This window comes from Patagioenas fasciata, chromosome 3, assembly GCF_037038585.1.
Source record: "Patagioenas fasciata isolate bPatFas1 chromosome 3, bPatFas1.hap1, whole genome shotgun sequence".
NCBI lineage: Eukaryota > Metazoa > Chordata > Aves > Columbiformes > Columbidae > Patagioenas > Patagioenas fasciata.
This window is the reverse complement of record NC_092522.1, coordinates 19,355,325-19,375,843: the sequence shown is the minus strand read 5'-3', so window position 1 is coordinate 19,375,843 and position 20,519 is coordinate 19,355,325. Positions and strand designations below refer to the sequence as shown.

Genomic DNA, 20,519 nt, shown 5'->3' with positions numbered 1-20,519 from the left:
AACAAGAGGTTCATTAGGGGCAGTCAACATGGCTTCACCAAGGGGAAGCCTAATAGCCTTTTATTAGAACGTAACGAGGTGGATAGACGATGGCAAAGCAGTGGACGTGGTTGATCTTTATTTCGGTAAAGCATTTGACACAGTCTCCCACAGCATCCTTGCTGCTGAACTGAAGAAGTGTGGTCTGGATGATCGGGTAGTGAGATGGACTGTGAACTGGCTGAAGGAAAGAAGCCAGAGAGTCGTGGTCAATGGTGCAGAGTCCAGTTGGAGGCCAGTATCTAGTGGAGTGCCTCAGGGGTCAGTACTGGGGCCAATATTATTCAATATATTCATTAACGATTTAGATGAGGGAATTGAGTGTACTATCAGCAAGTTTGCTGATGACAAGAAGCTGGGAGGTGGCTGACACGCCAGAGGGCTGTGCTACCATCCAGAGACCTGGACAGACTGGAGAGTTCGGCAGGGAGAAATTTAATGAAATATAACAAGGGAAACTGTAGAGTCTTGCATCTGGGCAGGAACAACCCCAGGTTCCAGTATAAGTTGGGGAATGACCTGTTGGAGAGCAGCGTAGGGGAAAGGGACCTGGGGGTCCTGGTGGACAGCAGGATGACCATGAGCCAGCACTGTGCCCTTGTGGCCAGGAAGGCCAATGGCATCCTGGGGTGTATTAGAAGGGGGGTGGTCAGCAAGTCGAGAGAGGTTCTCCTTCCCCTCTACTCTGCCCTGGTGAGACCACATCTGGAATATTGTGTCCAGTTCTGGGCCCCTCAGTTCAGGAAGCATAGGGACCTGCTGGAGAGAGTCCAGCACGGGCCAACAAAGATGATGGAGGGAGTGGAGCATCTCTCTTATAAGGAAAGGCTGAGGGAGCTGGGTCTCTTTAACTTGGAGGAGACTGAGGGGTGACCTCATTAATGTTTATAAATACGTAAAGGGTGAGTGTCAAGAGGATGGAGCCAGGCTCTTCTCGGTGACAACCAATGATAGGACAAGGGGTAATGGGTGCAAACTGGAACACGGGAGGTTCCACTTAACTATGAGAAGAAACTTCTTCTTAGTGAGGGTGCCAGACACCAGAACAGGCTGCCCAGGGGGGTTGTGGAGTCTCCTTCTCTGGAGACATTCAAAACCTGCCTGGACGCCTTCCTGTGTGGCCTCATCTGGGTGTTCCTGCTCTGGCGCTGGGATTGGACTGGATGATCTTTTGAGGTCCCTTCCAATCTCTGACATCAGTGAGAGACTGAGAGAGCTGGGTCTGTTCAGCCTGGAGAAGGGAAGGCTGAGAGGAGATCTCATCAGTGTTTATAAATATCTCAAGGGTGGGTGTTGAGAGGATTGGACCAGATTCTTTCTGGTGGTGTCCAGCAATAGAATGAGGGACAACAGGCACAAACTGAAGCAAAGGAGGTTCCATCTGAGTATGAGGTGAAGCTTCTTTACTTTGAGGGTGCCAGAGCACTGGAACAGGCTGCCCAGAGAGGTTGTGGAGTCGTCTTTTCTGGAGACATTCAAAACCCACCTGGACACATTCCTGTGTGATCTGCTGCAGGTGAACCTGCTGTAGCAGGTTGGTTGGACTAGATATTCTCCAGAGGTCCCTTCCAAGCCCAACTATTCTGTGATTCTGTGATCCTTTTCCCCCAGGCACTTTCCAGCCACCCTGAGCCTGTAGTACTGCCTGGGGTTGTTGTGACCCAAGTGCAGGACCTGGCACTTGGTCTTGCTGAACCTCATAAGTACAGGGGCTGCAATTTGGGAATGATCCATGGTTGTAGCAGGCATAAGTGATGGTTGGTCGGTGCAAATGTCATGCATATGTTGTTATATTTCCTTTTGGAAGTGTTTCTTCACTTGGTAACACGCACATTTTGTCATATTTCTGGACTAGGAGGTTCTTGTTATGGATACCAGATAAACTGTGGTTTCTTTTGTTCAGAACATCTGTTTCATTTCCATTGTCCAAGAAAAAATGTCGCCTTCTACACAGCCCACGTACTGGCACAAATCCATACGCTCAGAGTGACAGGGGAACTTGATGAGGAAACGTTGTAAGAGCAGTGAAAAATGTATTGCCCCTGACCCGTTATGTCAACCAGAAAGTTAGTCTTCCTCAAAAATGCTTAATATTGGTGTTTGAAAGCAACTTAAGGAAACATACTAAGTTTTTGTTCTCATCTTTTAAAAATGGCAGCTGGAGCTGTAAAGAACATTTCGTAATCGGCTTTATTAGACCCCTGTTGTCTAGTTTGGGTCCAGCTGACCAGTTACAGTTCACTAAAAAGAAATCTTTTTTCACTGGTGCTGCATTTTTTCCTGTAGCAGAAGAGAAATATGAAGCAGTGGATTAGTAGGGACTGAGTGACTTTACAGAATCTCTTGTGTCTGGTCGTGTTTATGGTTAGTGAGTAGCCATGGAATAAACTGGGGTGAAATGAGTGATAGGCTCTGTATCGCTGCCGGAGTAATACACACCTCGTGGGAGGCAGACCTTCCCAAATGATGTCAACAGATGGTTTTACTGACAGCCTGTCCCCAAGCATGAAAGGTGAAATGGGCATGTTATCGTACAAGTGTTTCATTCCTTAAAGTTTTCCTTGAAGATCAGAATTTCAGTATAACAGGGAAAAAGCTTACATTTTTACTGTCTGTCATTAGACATGTCTTGCTGAACACAGAACATTTGAAAGTTAAATCAGAGGGGGATGTGTAAGAGCTGAGGGTCTACCCATAGTTCTTGTGCTGCCCGGTGAGGTGTTTTGGGTGGACCAGCAGACCCAGCTGGCCGCAGGTGAGAAGGGGGACATCAGAGTCAGCCAGGCCTTGGTGCCTGCTAGCACCTCAGAGAAGAAATTAAGCTTATACAGAGTTCTTGTTCTCATTTACTCCTAGCAGCAAGCTAAGTTGAAACACTCATGGAGTGGGGATGTTAGGCTCCGGGGCTGCCAATCCAGTCTCTTAGTTCCTTGATTTATTCGGTGGGAGTGTTTGTTTGTTTGTTTGCGAGGTGGTGAGGGAAGGAGTGCAGAGGAGGAGTGTTTTAGTTGTAGTGCTTCATGCACTCGTAGACATTCCAGCCAGCTCCATTAGAAGCAAGGCGTGTTACCTCAACCAGTGACGCGGTGCTGGGAATTACAGCTATTGCTCAGGCCCTGGAGACTGGCTTATTGCCGGAGTGACTAAGAGACACCACGGTGAGAAACAGGAGGAATAGTATTTAGAGGGGGTGTGCACGTATACTGCAGATCTCACAGCTTGCCTTGCAAAGAAAGTTGGGTTTCTTTTAAAAAGCAGGCAGACATCTGTGAGAAATCCAGAAGCACAGAAGTGTGACAGAAGAGAGCAATAAGCTACTATTTAGCTGGGTTTTCCACATCTTAGCTGGGTGGAAATCTTGGCGATTAGAAGCGTGCTTTTGCAAAATCCATTGGAGGGAAAGGCTTTGACCATGGGACACCATGAGGGGTGTGAGGTTTGGGGTAGAAGGCACGGGGTGACAAGCCACTTGTGGAGCTGCTGCTTTGGAGGATTTGGTGCTTGTAAAGTAGCCTTTCTTACCACTCTTCTCCTTTGTTCTTTCCTCTCGCTGTATGATGAGACCAGATGGGTGTTGCTTCAGAGGAGAGTTGGACATCTAGAGAAACCATTTCGAATCTCACTGGAGTATGTTGCCAATGGGAACAAGAGCGTAGCAGCTGTGGATTCCTTTGCGATGAAGAACTGCAGTACAGGTAACATTTTATTGCTTCTAGCTCATAGCGTTTTGGTGCCTTTTTGGAGGGGAGCATGATTTCTGACTGTTACAGAACTCTCACAGAATGAAGGCATCTTGTCAAATCAATCTTTTAAATTAAAAAAAAAAATTCCCTTCCAAGGAAAAATTTTTTTGATGTTACCTTAGAAGTTTTTAACTTCTTAAACGATGCAAGTTGTTTTTAGTATAGTTTGTTGGTGGGTTTTTGTTTTTTTTTTTTCCCTTTGGAAAGAATTTCTAGGAAAATTTCATTTTGGGAAAACCAAAGCAGTATTCATCCTGGCTTGCCAGATGCCTATCATTTCTGCATCAGAAAGCAGAACAGATGAGCAATTCCTAGACAGATAACTTGCAAGCCATCTTTTTGCTGTTTCTAGTAACAAATTTCATGGTTATTTTTTTAAACAACTGTGGAAAACTTGGTTATAATAAAGTATGCCTTTCTTTGGCAATGTTCCAAAGTAGTTATTGCTGAGTAACCCTTAATAGCTCAATGTGTGTGTGGAATTTTAATGATGGGCAACCTTAATGGGGGTAACTTTTTAAAATACGAGTTCTGTTATCAATTCCAGTGTGTGAATTTAGTGCTTCATGCCAGAGGCAGCTGCATTTTAGTTCTACCGGCTTTATGGATCTTCTGAATCATACTGAAATCTTTAGGTGGCATGTCAGTGAAGAACATTATTACTTATAGCACTTAACACATTACCTTTCGTCCGTTTTATTTATTTGGAGTACTGCTGAGTTGAGCTGCATGTCCTTCTTTCAACCTGTCTAGGACAGGGAAATTGCTGCAGAATATACATTACTTCGGTTATTCACGTTGCTCTCCACAAAGGCCAGTTGTATTAAGGGGTTTGTTGCACTATCTGCACGCAAAGGTGTTCTCTAAGTTCCAGCTAGGAACCACCTGACGTTCTGCCGAAAGCACGAGGCATGTTCAGACAGAATGCTCCTGTTCTGCTGCTGATGCTTGGAGCCTGTCTTGGTATCTCTCTCAGGCTGAAAATAAAGTGTTTCAGCTCCCCAAAACAAAGTGAGCAGGACAGGAGTCATTCAAATCTACAGTGCTTTGGGAAATCAGAGCAACAAATATTACCACAGATGGCGGGAGATACTCAGCTCCCATGAGGGTCCATGGATGCTCCTCTTGGGAGTACTTGAAGGAGAGCTGTAGGTGAAGGACGGTTGGCTGAGGGAAAGGATAATGTTCTGCCCGTTCTGCTGGGCACCCATTTGCAGATGACAGATGGCAGTTGCTGAAGCTATTAAGATACATTGTGAGAAAAAGAAGGAACAAATCTCCCATTTTGTCTACAGATTTCTGGCAGTAGGCTACTCCCCTTCTTTGCTTACAGGACACGGTGTATGAATAATACCAGGAGGGAATAAAACCACTTGTTCTTTTTCTGTTTGTTGAAACTGCCAAGCGTTTTGCACACAGCTGAAGATGCGGTGCTGTGTCCTTTTACTAGAAAAGAAGGTGATGATGAGCAGCCAAAGGTGGCACCTTAGGCTTGGAGGATATAGGGAAAGCAATAAGAAAAGATTAATCTAAACCTGATTTTTCTGCAACTGTTAGCCTTTGGGCAGCTTAGCTACTTGGGTACCTTGATGTCACTGAAGCACCTAAAACATGAGTGAATTTGGGAAGGAAACATCTGAGAAACACTAAGAAGCTTCAACCTAATTTTTCTAAGCCTTTTAAAGACCATATACACAACTTAAAGATAAATAAAGGCACGTAGACAATCTTAGGAAATTAGGCTACCATTTCCGTAGGTGAATACAGGTTTGGATCTAAATTAAATGCCAAGATGTGAAGAAGGTAGAAGTTTGAAGTTGGGGTTTGCTTCTGAGCATTGGGATTTCCATTTTTTGGCTTCTTTAATCATGGAAAAGATGAGATTTTTATTGCGTTTGAACTGAAAAAATAATAGCCTCTTTAGGATTGAATGGAAAATTAAGATTTAAAAAAAAAAATTCAGATGCGGATAAAATTCTTGATTCTTTTTTATTCCAAATTTAAAAATTCTAGATTGATATACCATCTAACTAAAAATGGTTGAGTACAAACATAATTCTATCCTTGCATTGTCTTCATTGTACTCTGTATTTCCCTTTCTTCATTTAGCAGTGCCGCAAATTAGAAAATCAAAGGGCTTTGTCACTTGAATATCTTCGCATTTCCAAATTCCCATCATACAATCGATCTTGATTGGGTAAAGATTGATAGAAAAAAGGAAAGCCCTTGCAAATTGAGGGATTTCATTTGGTTTTGATTGGAGTTGGTTGGTTGGTGTGTTTGCTTTGTTGTTGTTTTTTGTTTGTTTGTTTGTTGGATGAGGTGTTATTGTTGGGTTTTTTTGTGTTTGTTCGTTTGTTTGTTTGCTTTTTAATGCTCAGGATTGGCCACAACTCTATTTGCTTCATCTCTTCTCATGTCTGTAGTTCATCATCAACATACTCCATCCCCTGACTTTAATTCTTTAAAGGCTTTTTAGCACTTGATAGGTGCTAAGTGTTTGGGGTTTGTTTGGTTTGATTCAGTTTTGTTGTTGTTTTGGGTTTATTTGTTTGTTTGAGGTGGGGTTTTGTTTGGTTGGTTGGTTTGGGATTTTGGGGTTTTTTTGGTGGGTTTTGTTGTTGTTGTTGTTGGGGTTTTTTTTTGTTGTTTTTCACATAAAGTTTCCTGAACCATATAATTACTTTCAATCAGAAAGCCCCTGCAGTCAACAGAAAGGCTGCTTGGACTTCTATAGGTTTTGGATCAGGACATGAAACAGGTAGCATTGCCCATCATCCCACTGCCAATTGACTTTCAGTTGCTGTCTTAAATGTGAAGCAGACTGTGTTTCTGAGTAAAACCTATGCTATTGATTGTGTGATTTTGTTTCTTACAACTTACTATTTAAGTAAGTGCAATATCCAAAGCAAAAAAAAAAAAAAAAATTACAAATTGCAGAGAAGTAGTAAATTAATTTAATAACGTCAGTTAAGAATTCGTTCCTTCTACGAATAAAGTAGTTAGTACAGTGGCATTTTATAGTTGATGGTAATTTCTAGTAATAAAAATAGAGTTCATTTCCTAAGTAATGTATTGATTTATTAATGATATTTAATGGGTTTCTTACTCATTTTGTACTGCAGTTGTGAATTAATTAATTTGCTAACTTATTTCCAAAAGTCTTAATTAAAGTACTTAATAGTGAGCACAAGTAAATGACAAGACATTGTTTTACTTAGCAATGTTCGATTTCCCAGTTCTAAGTAACTTTTTAAGTAAGAGGCGTGGACATCAAATGCTTCTAAAACATGTTAAAGGTTTAATGTCGCTCCGAGGCTGTTTAAAACAGCTATTTCAGACACTCAGCCTGTCCAAGAGGAAGCACTTAGCTTTCAAGTTTTCAAGCTCAGTAAGCAACATAAAAAACATATTTATTTTGGAGTGTGTTGTGGATTAAGTTAATGTTTCTGTCCACTCAGCTATATCTTTTTTCAGTACATACTGAAAGTACATAGGAATACACTCATTATCTTCAGAGCTGGTAAGCAGTTAGTTCTGTAATGATGTCATGGTTATAATACTTATGCAAAGTTAAGGTTGTACTAAAAGCAAAATCCTTGATCCAAAGCAGACGACCTCTCAAGATAGGAAAAATTTTGAAGACTTAAAGGTGGTTTTACTGGAGAAAAAAAGGCAGTGGGGGTGGAGTACGCATATGGACTTGCAACATGTATGAAGAAATATGGGTAACTTCCAGATAGAATTTTTCATGATCCCATTTGATAAATAGTCGAGCAAGAGATTTATGAATCAACTACAGGAAGTCAATAAGGGCTTTGTCCAAACAGGATTACTTATGTATCTGAATCACTACTAAAATGATGTTTTTGTGTATTCAGACAAAACCTGAATATGTATCATTCCAGTTTTCCCACATATTCTCGCTTTTGCAGTTTGTCTTATAAATTAATTTGCTGACAGGGTGCTGTGGTTAACTGAACTTAATGAAGTACCAGTGAGCCACTTTTCAGAATGAGTTCTGGATGCTTCCTACTGGAAAATTGCCTAGCAAAGTTAACCTCTTCCAAACCAAGAACTGAAATAGTATCAGTGTATCCAGTGGAACTGTAAAACAGCCCAGGCTGGAATCAACCTCAGAAGATCATCTGGTCCAGCCTTTCATGGGGAAGGGAGTTTGGGTGAGATTATCTGCATCCAGACCAGCTGTATCTTCAAAATGTCCCGTGATGGGGACTCCACCATGTCCCCCTGTTCCAGTGAATGTTTGTTCTCACAGTAAAAAATTTAAACACAGGTTTCTAATGGAAGTCCAACATAACACACAGCTAATTGGGATGTTAATAATCAATTAATTATAAATGTTGTATTACTTTTAAGAAAGTTTCACTTGAGTAAAATTGCCATATGTTTACAGAAGATTTGTGAAGTCAATATTTTTTAATTAATTATTTGCTTAGTTGTGGCTATGGGGCAGAGGAGAGAAGACATGTACCTTCGCTGGAACCAACAATGTCATGTGATATGGTCTGGTGATCCACCACTGCTCCAAAATTCAGGAGATGGGTGAAAAGGACAATGAACACAGTTAGGATTGTGCCAGGGTTATGAAACTGAAAAATAGACGTTATTTAAAAAAAAAAAAAGGTAGTCTTAAACTTTAGAAATAGTTGTCTCTATTTGAGGTTTTGGACCAACATATACCGTAATACCTACTTGGCCTATCCAGGTCATTTTTATGTAAAGGAAGCTGGAGAATTTTCTTTGGTATTAATACCATGGTTAAGGAGCTTACCAAGCCACAGGATAGATCCAGTGCTAATTGAGGTCAATGGGAATTTTATTCAGTATGTTTGGATTAAGTTCTGAGTAGCCTTAATTTAAAAAAAAATAATAATAATTAGGCAGATTGGCTGCATTTTCCTTGGAGTGGCCTATCCTATTTATACAGTTCCACCGAGCTGTTTTTCCTGTGAATCTAATTTCACTAAGTAGGCATTTGGAAAAGCTTTACTATTTTAATATTTGCCTCCAAATTCTTTGGCAACCACCTTCCTCCCCATTCACCTCTGTTCTCCCATGAGATATGACTGATTATTCTGACTTCACGTTGTGTGCCAAAACCCATCTCTAACCTGATAGTGTTTTAATGCTGTAAGGATCTTGTGTTGGAGAAAAAACTGCTTTACAGATGAGTGTGGTGGCTGTAGTGAAGCTAAATCGTTTTAAGCTAATTCCAAAGTGAAAATTATTTCACTTGTGAGTTTGTGCTCGTTTAAGTAAAATAAATTTAATGCACTTGTTATGGAGCTTATATACTACTTCATTTTTCATTTTCATCTTTTAAAAATTAAGTTATAGTAATGCTGGGAATAAAAAATTAAGCAAATTTAGTCTTAATATTGCTTCTAGAAGAGGCACAGTAACTCAATTAGTTTCTTACAGTAGTTTCTTACTGTAGTTTCTTACAGTCATGAATTAGTGATTTAGCATTTCTGTTACTGACTGTGAACACCTGCTTCTTGTGGAGCCAAGTTTAGACAGTTATGGTTTTGTTAAATAATTTAATCTATTTAAAACATTAGCGTACTCACCAAAGGAGGGGTGGGAAACGAACCTGGATGACTAAAACATTTGGTTTTCATAGGTCTGTCGTGCCAGTGTGTTGGTCAATGGGACGTAGTACTCTGAGATATTTGGCTTTTTTAAGATATGAGGAGGGATATATAAAGAAGTGTTTTATATGGTATAATAACGCTTGTAAAACTGGTCTTTAAAATGGATGCATTCATACAGAAGGTGGAAAGGCTGAATTTTGCCACAGAAGGATGGAATTTGGGTATTAGACAGTCTTACCAGAGGGGACAGTTTCATCTGCTCTAATTCTGAAAAACACAGGTGACTTGGGATAAGAAACAGAATTGAGAAATACCAGCCTTTAAAATTCAAAGCATTAATAATCAAAAAAGAAGGGCCTGTTCATAAGAGGTACCAGGAGCTGCTTGAGAGACACTGCAAATCCCTCAGTTCCTCTACCAATGTTGGCAGTTGTGGCTCTTAAGTACTTTTTAACACCTTGAAGAATTGGCCAATACATTATCTTTTTAATGCTGTATATGATTTTTATACTGACCTTCTCCCTTAATTGAGGCTTATTTCAACAGGGGAGCCATTGATTCAGTGAAAGAAAATGAACTCTCTAATCTGCTTTCCCCAAATTGAACTTATTTTTATTACTATTAATTGCTGCCACTTAGTTCTTGTGATGTTTTAACTACTTGGATTTATTGAAACAATCATAGGATTCACTATTATCACTTGAGAAATGGGAGGACACTGATGATTTATGGGTGACCCAATGATTTTAAGCAAGTATTACTCCAGGTTCAGTGATTTATGCAAGCTCATCTGTTGCACAAGCAGATGATAGTGTCTCTCTCCCTTTCTCCCTCCATAACAAGCCCTTACCCCTGCAACAGAGGGAATGCGGAACCTTGATTTTGCTAAAACAAGGTCAGGGGTAGTTTTGCTCTGAGCTTTGTTTTACATAGATGCAGGAAGTTCACTGTTAACTGTAGGAAGGGCTTTTGATTTAGACAGGACTGATGTTTGAAGATGTTAAGACCTGGCTATGCAACTTGATTCCTGTTTGTGAGGAATTGCAGTGGTCTTTGAGAAGAGGTGAGAGACAGCAGGGAAACTTAGAAAGTAAGAGCAGAAGAGGGAGATGATCAAGCAAAAGGGAGGGAGTCGGACTGTGTGAGCAAAAGAATAAATGAGAGAGGGAGAGGTGAGGAAAGGAGAGAAAGCGATAAACCAGTAACACTGAAAACAAATGACAGGCTATCAGGCAAGAATAATTGGTCTAGAAACTGAAAATGTTTAAAGAATTTGACCAGTTAGAAAGTGATTGGAATAAACACTTACAATCCAATTAATTAAGTAGAGCAATCAAACTTGATCAGATAGCCACTCAGTCAACCAGACTGAATTAACTAGATGGATAATCTGTTGAATCAGCAAAGAAACCAATTGAGATTGAAGGGAATTCAGTGAATTGTGAAAACTGAATTTAATGCAAAAGGATTAGACAATTAACATTTACAATTATCAAATGAAAAGATAAATATCTGGATGTTCAGGTGAGTGCTAGCCTGTTTTTCTGGCATGACTCATGAGAGCCTGAGGGGCACTGGTGAGCAAAATCATTTTTGGAAGATGAAGAACAAAAACAAGGAGAAGATAGGATAAGAAGGAAAGAAGGTTTTCCGTGTGTGCTTCCAGGTTGTGGAAGATGAAATAACGCCAGCAGCAAGAACCTTATTTTTTGAAGGCCTGCATAGGTATCGTACACACCAACACTGGACTCTGAGGTACTGCTGCTCTGTAGCGGTGCAACACATACAAGATTCAGAAAACTTATATTTCCTCCTCTTTCCCACAGTGAGGACTTCTTTTGATTTTGGCTCAGGGTACTTCTATACCTCAGGGCTTATCGTCTGAAGTATTCAGTTTCAGCTTTTCTCTGTCTGAGAGGTCTTATTGCAGATCTGCCCCAGTCTTGCTATAAGACCCTGTCCAGCTCTTCCCTTTTCTTGTCCAAAACCTCCCTTCTTGTCCAAAACCTGCCCCAGGGAGCCCTGCTTGCTTTGGACTGCTCTTCTGTTTTTGTGTGTCTACTGCAGCCAGCTTTCTTAGCAAACCAACCGCTGCACCAAACCACCAACATTCTTTAATAATTCTGCACTGTATCTGTTATTGGAGGGGTATGGCACGTTGGTGCCAGCAGTGGTGGATACAGTGAAGTAGACACTCTGGAATAGAATAATTAAAACCAAAAAGCCTTGACCTTGTAGTTGCAAATCAAATCCATAATACATAAATAGAAATGCCAACTGACTAGACCTGGTACATTGATTTTTCCCTGAAAAATTTAAGAGTCTGTAACAGGGGACCAAAATTTTCTGAAAGGGAGTGCATGCCCTTTCAACAAATGAGACTCCTTTATGCTGTATTTGGAAACTCACAACCTGTAGCCACACATCAGAATCTCGGTCGAGATCATTAAACCTGTGTGTTGCGATTCTTTTGCTTTGAGATAATGAAAAATGTGGGGAAAGAGAGGATCTTTCAAAAGCTGCCAAGTGACTTAGGAGCACAAATTAATGGGAACCATGTTCCTTAGTCCCCCAGGAGTTTTCAAAAGTGCTGTCATTACTGAATTTTCCCGAGGCGTGCCTTCCACCTGTGTGGATGAGAAAGGACAGACACTGCGCAGTGCTTCCATGGAGGCAGTTTTACGGAGTCCCTCCATAAATGAAGCATGCAGGGCTTTTATGAATCGAGCCTTTGAAAGCCTTGCTAGTAAGGCACATTGATCCAGAAGTCACACAGGGATGGCAAGATCTTAAATTACCCGTCTGGTTTTATTACATGAAAGAAAATTTAAGAATACTTTTACCCCTCCTTCTTTAAATGATTGCCAGCTGAGGTGCTGAAGTTTTGTACAAATGAGAGGTTGTAAGCACTTAAATGAGTCGGCTGGGTTCTGGGGCCAGTTCCAGATTGAATTGTGTTGTTCATGGGGTCTGATTGACGGAGTATCAGCATATTTGTAAGTGAAATAAGAGGTTTGGCAATATTCTTCAGAACTACAAGGAAATACAATTTAGTCAACTCTTACAGAGCGATTTATCATGTTCCAAAAATGGTATCAATGGTGGATTTTTCATTTTATGTGAATGAAGATGTCCAAAGCAACTATTTTGATACCTCGAAACTTTGAGGGTTAAGAGACAATCTGTCTGGTTCTGTGAGATGATGGGTTGCGGCACACTGGGATCTGAGCTCTTTCGGTTGATTTGTGTGAGCCACAATCTAGAATAAATGATTTTGAGGAGACTACAGCAGTGAATATTCCATGCTCTTAAGCCTAAACTATGTACCCTGTTTTTAAGATGCCATTTAGGGCTGTAAGCAACAACTGCATAAATTGAGCATCATGTTATACAGCACAAAAAAAAAAAATGCAAAGGATCGAATTTCGATATTTCTGTAATATTATCAGTGTTGCTATTGATTTAGAGAAAGTTACTGTTGACTCTTTAAGCACCTCATGGAATAACAGTGTGTGTACATCAGTTTGTGAACATATGCTGATGAAATCATAACGAAAAGAAAGCTATCGTCACTGTAAGATCAGAAACACTAAGTGTAAAGTTTCGGCAATAGTGTTAACTCATCAGGCGCTTTTATTGTACACATCAGTAACAAAACAGTAGTAAAGTGACTCACCTGTCTAGAAAAATTTCCAAGTCACTTAGACAGCAAATTAACGAAAGTGTTTATTGCATGTGAGGTGTTTCACAAAGTAAAAGAAGTGAGTAAACTATGAAGTTACTTGGGTGGAGCTTCTGCTAGCAAAAGCCGTAAAAGCACATTGCGTGTCATCCCATTAATTGCTGGAGCTTTGACTTCTTGAATAAGCTGTCTGTATACAGTTATCAAAACTTTTGAAAAAGGATAAGCCTAACAAGATGTTTGATAGGAACATCACTGATTTGGACTTCAGTTTCTTTGTCATTGCTGGATTCTTCACAGCCAAAAGAAGAGTTTGGTTTGGAAAACAGAAGAGTTAGGTTTAAGTAATAGCTGTTCTTTCATTGTAGGTCAAGGAGGCTTGAGCCGATGCTTACTGTTTGCAATGGTACATACTACTATACAGTTACACTGATTTTTTAAAAAATGGATTGCAAAATGCATGTTGTACAAAGTATATTTTCTAAAAGTATGACTTTAAACTGATTAAGACAAATGAGAAATGCAGAATAACCTTTTTGATCTTATGTTGGAAAAAATTTCTACTCCAAGAGATGTTTGACCTGCTCAATGACAGAACCCGAGGGAATGTCAGGAAGATGTGCCAGGGGAGGTTCAGGCTGGACATTAAGAAAAGGTTCTTCACCCAGAGGGTGCTGGAGCACTGGAACAGGCTCCCCAGGGAGGTGTCACGGCCCCAAACCTGACAGTGTTCAAGAAGAGACTGGACAACACCCTCAGACACATGGTGTGAACTGTGGGGTTGCCTCATGCAGGGACAGGAGTTGGACTCGATGACCCTTGTGGGTCCCTTCCAGCTCAGGACATTCTATGATTCTGTGATCTTTGCACAGAGTGGTTTGCAGAGATCTTCCATGCTTACAGTGTTGTCTTCTGTTTTCTTCTAACTTCATCTTTGGAGCACCTCCAACTTCCTCTGCTCCCAAGTGAAATCAGGCAATTTCTCTCAATTGGGCAAGCCTATTTCTCCTCGTAAAACATTCCTGCTCTAATCTCATCACAAAACCTTTAGGGCAATTATTACTCCATTATAAGTTTATATTGTAAAGAGTAGTCTTCATCTTAATTGTTGATTTGTAGAATGTGGGCTAATTTGTGACTTCATGTAGCTCCCCTTAAATTATAATAGATGTGTCCACTTGCTGCTTCTTTTGCTAACAGTACCAAACATCAGCAGTGTCTGTAATGCATTACAGTTGTCTTTCTCAAGTATAATAGCAGTCAGAGCATTCTCTGGTTCATATTATTTTTTGACTTTTCAAGTAAACAGTGCATTTCTTTCCTGGACAATTAGGATAATTGCTGAAATGGAACTGAAGTGTCATGACCGGGCAGGATGCCACCAAATGGAAGTCAGTCATGCAAAATTTCCCTTCCTACACTGCAAGCCCACAGTGATACTGTTCTGTAAATACTACAGAGGAGTTTATTACTGTTTCCATTTATTCACGTTGCTGCACCATCTCAGAGCAGTACTCACAGGTGAGTCTGGTCTGTGCTGTGCACTGAGTACAAGCAAAGGACAAAGAAATGAGATTGTGAATTCCTTAGCATGCATATTACAAAGGCAAGCGACAACAGATTAATAAAGATGACCAAAGCCCCTTGGCTGGGCCGCAGTGGGTGAGCATTAGATTAGCTGACACCTGGGATGGAATTATTTGGGTGGAAATGGAAACAATTTTAAACAGCCTTTTCATCAATCTTAGAAATGAGAGACAAGTAGTGAGTGAACAGAGGCAGGCCAGTTGTGGTGGCAACAATAACCAGCAGTTTACTGGTGGATCTCTAACAATTTTAAGTCAAGGGATTTGACTGATGCAACAGGAAAGAGTAGACTTGCCGTCAGCTTTGAGATTTTAGTTAATGCCGGGCTCTGCCTAAGCTGGGACTGTGTTGGTATAATTGAGTGCTGTCACTGGGGAGTTTTCTTTAGAATATTACACTCAGTCCAAAAGTTACTGGGGCAGAGAGCTTGGTCATGGCAGAGCTTCCCTGTTTGCCTGAGGAATCTTGCTGTACTTGTGTGGGTTTTACTAAGTGCCAAGTGCCCATAAAGAGTGCGTAGGAAAGGCATTAGATGAAACGAAGACAGTTTCTTTTCCAGTTTATAAAGCCGAGCAATGGATTATTTCTTTGACTTAATAGTGTATAGGAGAACTCATTTTAACACTTCTACATTCTGCTGATGCTGTCTGCTCTTTTTAGCATTTGAACTAAGGTCAGAAAATATTTTCACTGGATAGGAAACAAAAAAGGGCTCTCCTAAACTCCAACTTGCAAAGCTAATTCCCAAGCAGTTCAGTGCAATTCTCAGCCTAGACCTCAACTGAACTGTCAGGAAATAAAATCTGTATAATAAACCAGTCATCTAATTCACGACGTCACGGGATTCAATCTCCCTAGGCAAGATTTAGTTCAGACATTCAGATGCTTTGTTGTGTGAAGTTAGACAAGGTGATATTCATCTTTTGTGACTTCAGCGATCTGAAAGTTAGGCATCATGTCAAAGCCAGTCTCCAGGTTCCCTCTGTAGTCAACAGAGAGAAAACGAGGCACTTCAGAGAGCAATTCATTCCACCTTTAACATCATAGCATCATCAGAGTGTCAGGAAGGGGACAATGCTTTGCTTGAAGAATTGTAGCCTGGAATTTCTAACAGAACTATCCTTTTAAAACCGATGGGTACTTCAGTACCTGTAATCTATAAAGTCTGCCCACCAATTCCTCACTTGTGAATTAATAGTGTCAGGCAAGGAATCTTTAACAAACAGATTCTCTATTGAATGTCCTCAGTGCTCACTGGTTAGCTTGCTAAACAAATCATTTTATAGTAATTATTTTGCAGGAGTTTATTCAGAGTCTGTTAGGATAAACCCTGAGAAAAATTAAATGGCTGCTGAGTGCAAGATTAATAGTGCTATCCAGGAATATTTTACAATACCAGCATTACCAAAGCAAGCTTCATTTGTGCAGTTTTGACAGGATGCTTCCAGTCAGACCTAGAAGCCTCTCTGCACTAAAAGCAAAGGCACCAGCTGTTCTGGGAAACCTGTATAAGCCGGAAATGTTTATCCTCTCTAGATACTTTATGAATGGGGATAGAGAAGGAAAGTAAATTTCTAAAAACAAACAAACAAAAACCCCAGTCCTTTCACACAGAAGAACATTAATCAAGAACAAAGTGCTTGTTGGTAGCAGGGCTATAGCCAAGAGCCTTCTAATGGAGCCCTGTAGATCGTATTGCTTTTCTGCATCCTCACAAAATCACTTACATGGAAAAGCTTTGATTTTTTTTGTTGACCACATTCCTTTTATGGGAGACCTCAATGAAGGCTTTTTGAAAAATCTACTTAAATTGAGTTGCTTTTGGACACTGGATCACATTATGCTTTCCACAGAGTGGTAATAGAAGAGCCACCTAGTCTTTTCAGTTACTTCCTTACCAGTAGGTGCAATTCCCTCTCTTGCATTATCTTGTTTATTTTTATTACCCTTGTGAATGACTCTGTCACTTCTGCTTAAGCAGAAGCAGTAACTCAATCCCTTAATAAAGCCTTAAACAACATTGCTGCTAAATGAGGTTAAGATCTATATTACATACAGCATTTGCCTTGAACCTTAATCTGTCCTCCTTCTGCAAGGATATCTGGTTACATTCAGGAATTAGTCATTCCAAATCCAGTTTCTGGAGATCATTGAGTTCCAGCCTAAATTTCAACTGACTGGACTTCTTAGGCATGATATACCATGAAGAGTCATGTCAGGGAATTTCTATTCCATTACATTAGTGTAATCAATGTTTCTTCTTTATTGGGAAAATGTAAAACAAAATGTTGCTTTCTGAACAGAAAATTGTACCGAGTTTTCTTTTAGTTATACGTGCATTGTGTTTTAATAATTTTTAATAGTATTCTGAAAAAAAAAAAGCTGTACATAAACACACCCTTTTATGTCCATCTTTGATTTAAAGAAAGTTCCCTCTTGTGCAGTTTCAAATTGAGACAGAATTTCGTCTGAACTTTAGCTTGCTTGCATTCTACATGTTTTAGAAGCAGACTTGAGCTGAATCTCTCAAATAAAGACCAAGCTGTATTTACAAGTTTTCCCAAAGCTGCAAAGGTGATGAGAGTTAGCAGTCCGATGTCCCACAGTATGCACTCTTTAAAAAGGTAAAGGGACATATTCCCTCTTCCATAATTTTATTTGCATGGAATAATAAGAATATTATCACGTATTGGAATTTTCTCACATATTAGAATGATACATTTTAAAAGTGACTAGAACACAGCCACTGAGTTGCTCCTCTACCTTGTAGCACCACTGTATTGTAGCTTTTCTCCTCTTGCCTTTGGGCAGGTCACAAGAGTCTGGAAGATGTTTTAATGCAGCCCAGAGAGCAGCTGCCATTTGAAAATGAGGCAAGTTAACATAAAATCCCCGAGTAGGTACGAGCTGTTGTTCTGGTCTCACCTGTCTGACTTTGCCTGCCATAAATCAGGGAGCACTCACATGTGCTGCTTCATCAGCAGATCCGGAGGGAAAGCAGCCCTGAGCAGATGGAGGCAATAACCTCTCCTGCCAGTGCAGCTGGAGGAGGATGTCCACCTGCAGCCAAAGGCACTCACCTGTACCACAGCCACAAATAACTCAAATAACTCCAGGATCTTGTTACCGTCCAGTTTAATTCATTAGTGTTGACAGCTGTGAGCTGGAGTGTTGTTGCTAAGGCTTAGAGCCTTGCATGGCCTGGGATTTGTGCAGGGCAATACCTTCACCTTGTGAATTTGTGACTGCATAGCTGAAAGTACTGGGAGTCTGTTGACTCATGGAGGGTAACATCCATATAAAATCTTAAGAGAGGAACTCTGCCTTGTTTGTAGTAGTTGGGCTAAACACGTCTAACTAATCTCAGGCCCCTTCTGTGGCATTTCTTGCTGCAGTTTCTTCAAGCAGCAAATCTATATTGTATTGAACATCAGCAAAACTCAGAGCTGGGCAGTTCTTGAAAGCACCTTTTTAGAGAAATAAATCACGTTTCTAAAGCACCTCTCCACCCTCAAATGCTTGTCCACTAAAAAGAAGCTTGGGTCTGGACTTGGTGCTGGTAGGTTTCTTTTGCTATTTTCCAGTACAATGAAAAGCAATTTCCACTTGAATTTTGGAAATCTGAGCAGTTATAATAGTATAAAGTACGCTAGTGACAAAGTCTGGAAGTAATTTTGGTCGGCAATTGGAAGTCTCTGTTCATAATCTCATCCTAAAACTGTAACAGATACTCAGTGCTTCACCTACAGAAAAATTAATGACTTGCACAGCATCAAAAATTGTTTGACACCACATATACATTGCTGAGTGAAGTTAGTGATTTATAACATTGCATGTGAGATGCTAATATCTAATTTACTGCATTAATCAGTGAATGCCAAATCAGTTTGCAGATTGCATGCGGATCAGTTTAATCTGTCACTTTAATTGTCAGTGAAATTTTTAATGTCGAGTTTACATTACCTGTTTTCCATACTGCATCTGCAATAGCAGCGTAGTACCTCCATAGCGCTCACGTGAAACTGTGCAGGCTCCATGGTTGCTTTTCACTACTCTCCAAATCTGAGGTTCTATCAGTTTAGTCTGTGTTTTGCTAATATTTGCACGTTTTAATACATGCCAAAAATGGAGAGAATGTTGTCAGTTCTGTCGGTGCTAACATGGTAAAAAGTTGTGTCTTTGGTGCACTGGCTGAGTGGGTACACTTCAGGGGACAGGACCAAGCTGCAATGACCCGGGGCTTCCTCAGACAAGATGCTGCATTAGCATGTGGTAATGACTCACGGGACTCTGTCATCTTCCGTGCTTCTCATTAGCAGTTGGTGATACACTCAGAATAGCCTTTCACTTGAGAGCCTCCATGTGTCACACAAGGGTAAGCAGCATCTCCATTTTTATCCTACATTTGTTAAAAATGCAACTTAGAAGGGAAAAAACTACATTTTAATACCTTTTCCCTGGACTTCAGTTTTTTGTTGGTTTTTTTTTTTTTATATATATATATATATTAATTTTTTTATTTGAAACAGTGTTAAAAGGCATAAAATAAGGATGAAAAATCTGAAATGAAACAAATTTTGATAACAAATATCCTGCAGCTAACCAATATTTTATTCCAGGTCAAATAAAATCTTTTGCAGTAATGCTGAGCAAATGTTTTTTTCTTCTACAGGGGACATTTTCATTTTAGATAGTTCTTAAAAATGAGATTTTTTTTTCTGTGCACACAAATATATGTAATTTACATAGTGCTAGTTCTGAACAATAATGGAGCCCCATATCTGTCTTTCTGTCATGGGCAGCAAGATGGAACCTTGAAGAAGTGAAGAGACTTATCCAAGATCACAGCATAAGAGCCAGTTCGGAAATCCTGATCCTCTGATTCCATATTTGATAGGTGGCATTTCTGAAGGTGATTGATTTGCTCACAACTCAAGGCCCCTGCACACACAAATGGAGTGCTGATTTGACATACCTCAAAACATGGTGCTGGGCTGCTGTGTTTTGTCTGCTTTTCACTCAGCCCTTGCTTATTTAATTTTTTCTTCCTTTTGTTGGGTGGAGGATGCCAGGGTTTTTATTTCCAAGAACACCCTGAATGAGCTTGTAACTTAGTTATGGTCCATCTGGAAGAAGCCTAGTGACTGCTGAGATACCTTTAACTTCTACTTTTTGCTAGCAGAGATGAACAAAGTTATCCAGACATCCGCCCAGCAGGGTTGTCACTGAACCAAACAGGAGAGCGAGGTAAAATAGACATAGGATGGATGAGTTCTCACAACGTGGAAAAACTTTGAACTGTTACTGTCTGTGTTGAAACTGCTTCATACACAAGGGGGCGATAATTTGGATTTGCTACCCTGTATTCGGCAGGTCTTAGTTTGCTTAGGTATCCTACTGTTGTGCTGAAAACCTTTCAGAAAACACAGAGGTTGTAGCCCATGAACCTGACTGCCATGGACATAGAGGCCTCTGAGCTTTTTATGTTACTGCCTGTCGAACAGTGGATCATTGATTTTATCCATAGGAGATGCTAGGGCAAGGCACTTTTATCATCTTTGTGATACCTCGTCGACAGACTCTTTAAAATTAAATTGCTCACTGAAAAGCAGCGGTCATTGCCTGTAGGGTAGGAAGGAAGGACACGGTCAAAGTAGCTTTGAGAGCCTTTGCTGGAAGTGCTGCTGTGTGAGAGTCCTGCTGCTGTTTGTCAGGAAATCCTGGAAAAGGGAGCAAGGCATTTTTCCTGGTTCAAGTACAAATTCCAGGGCAGTTGATTTTGTTGATAGGATTTCACCAGACTTTCTGAATGTAGATTCCCCATGCACTGTGGGTTACACTCCAGGCTGT

At 40.4% G+C, this 20,519-nt stretch overlaps 1 protein-coding gene across 1 annotated transcript in view; it reads left to right on the top strand.

The window, feature by feature from the left end:
• The first annotated feature begins 3,611 nt into the window (after positions 1-3,611).
• Positions 3,612-20,519, top strand: part of LOC136099681 (ALK tyrosine kinase receptor-like) — an 81,599-nt gene continuing 64,691 nt past the window's right edge. Inside the window, exon 1 of the mRNA XM_071805905.1 lies at positions 3,612-3,734. Coding sequence (XP_071662006.1) covers positions 3,716-3,734 — 19 coding nt within the window. The 5' untranslated portion in view covers positions 3,612-3,715. The remainder of the gene's footprint in view (positions 3,735-20,519) is intronic.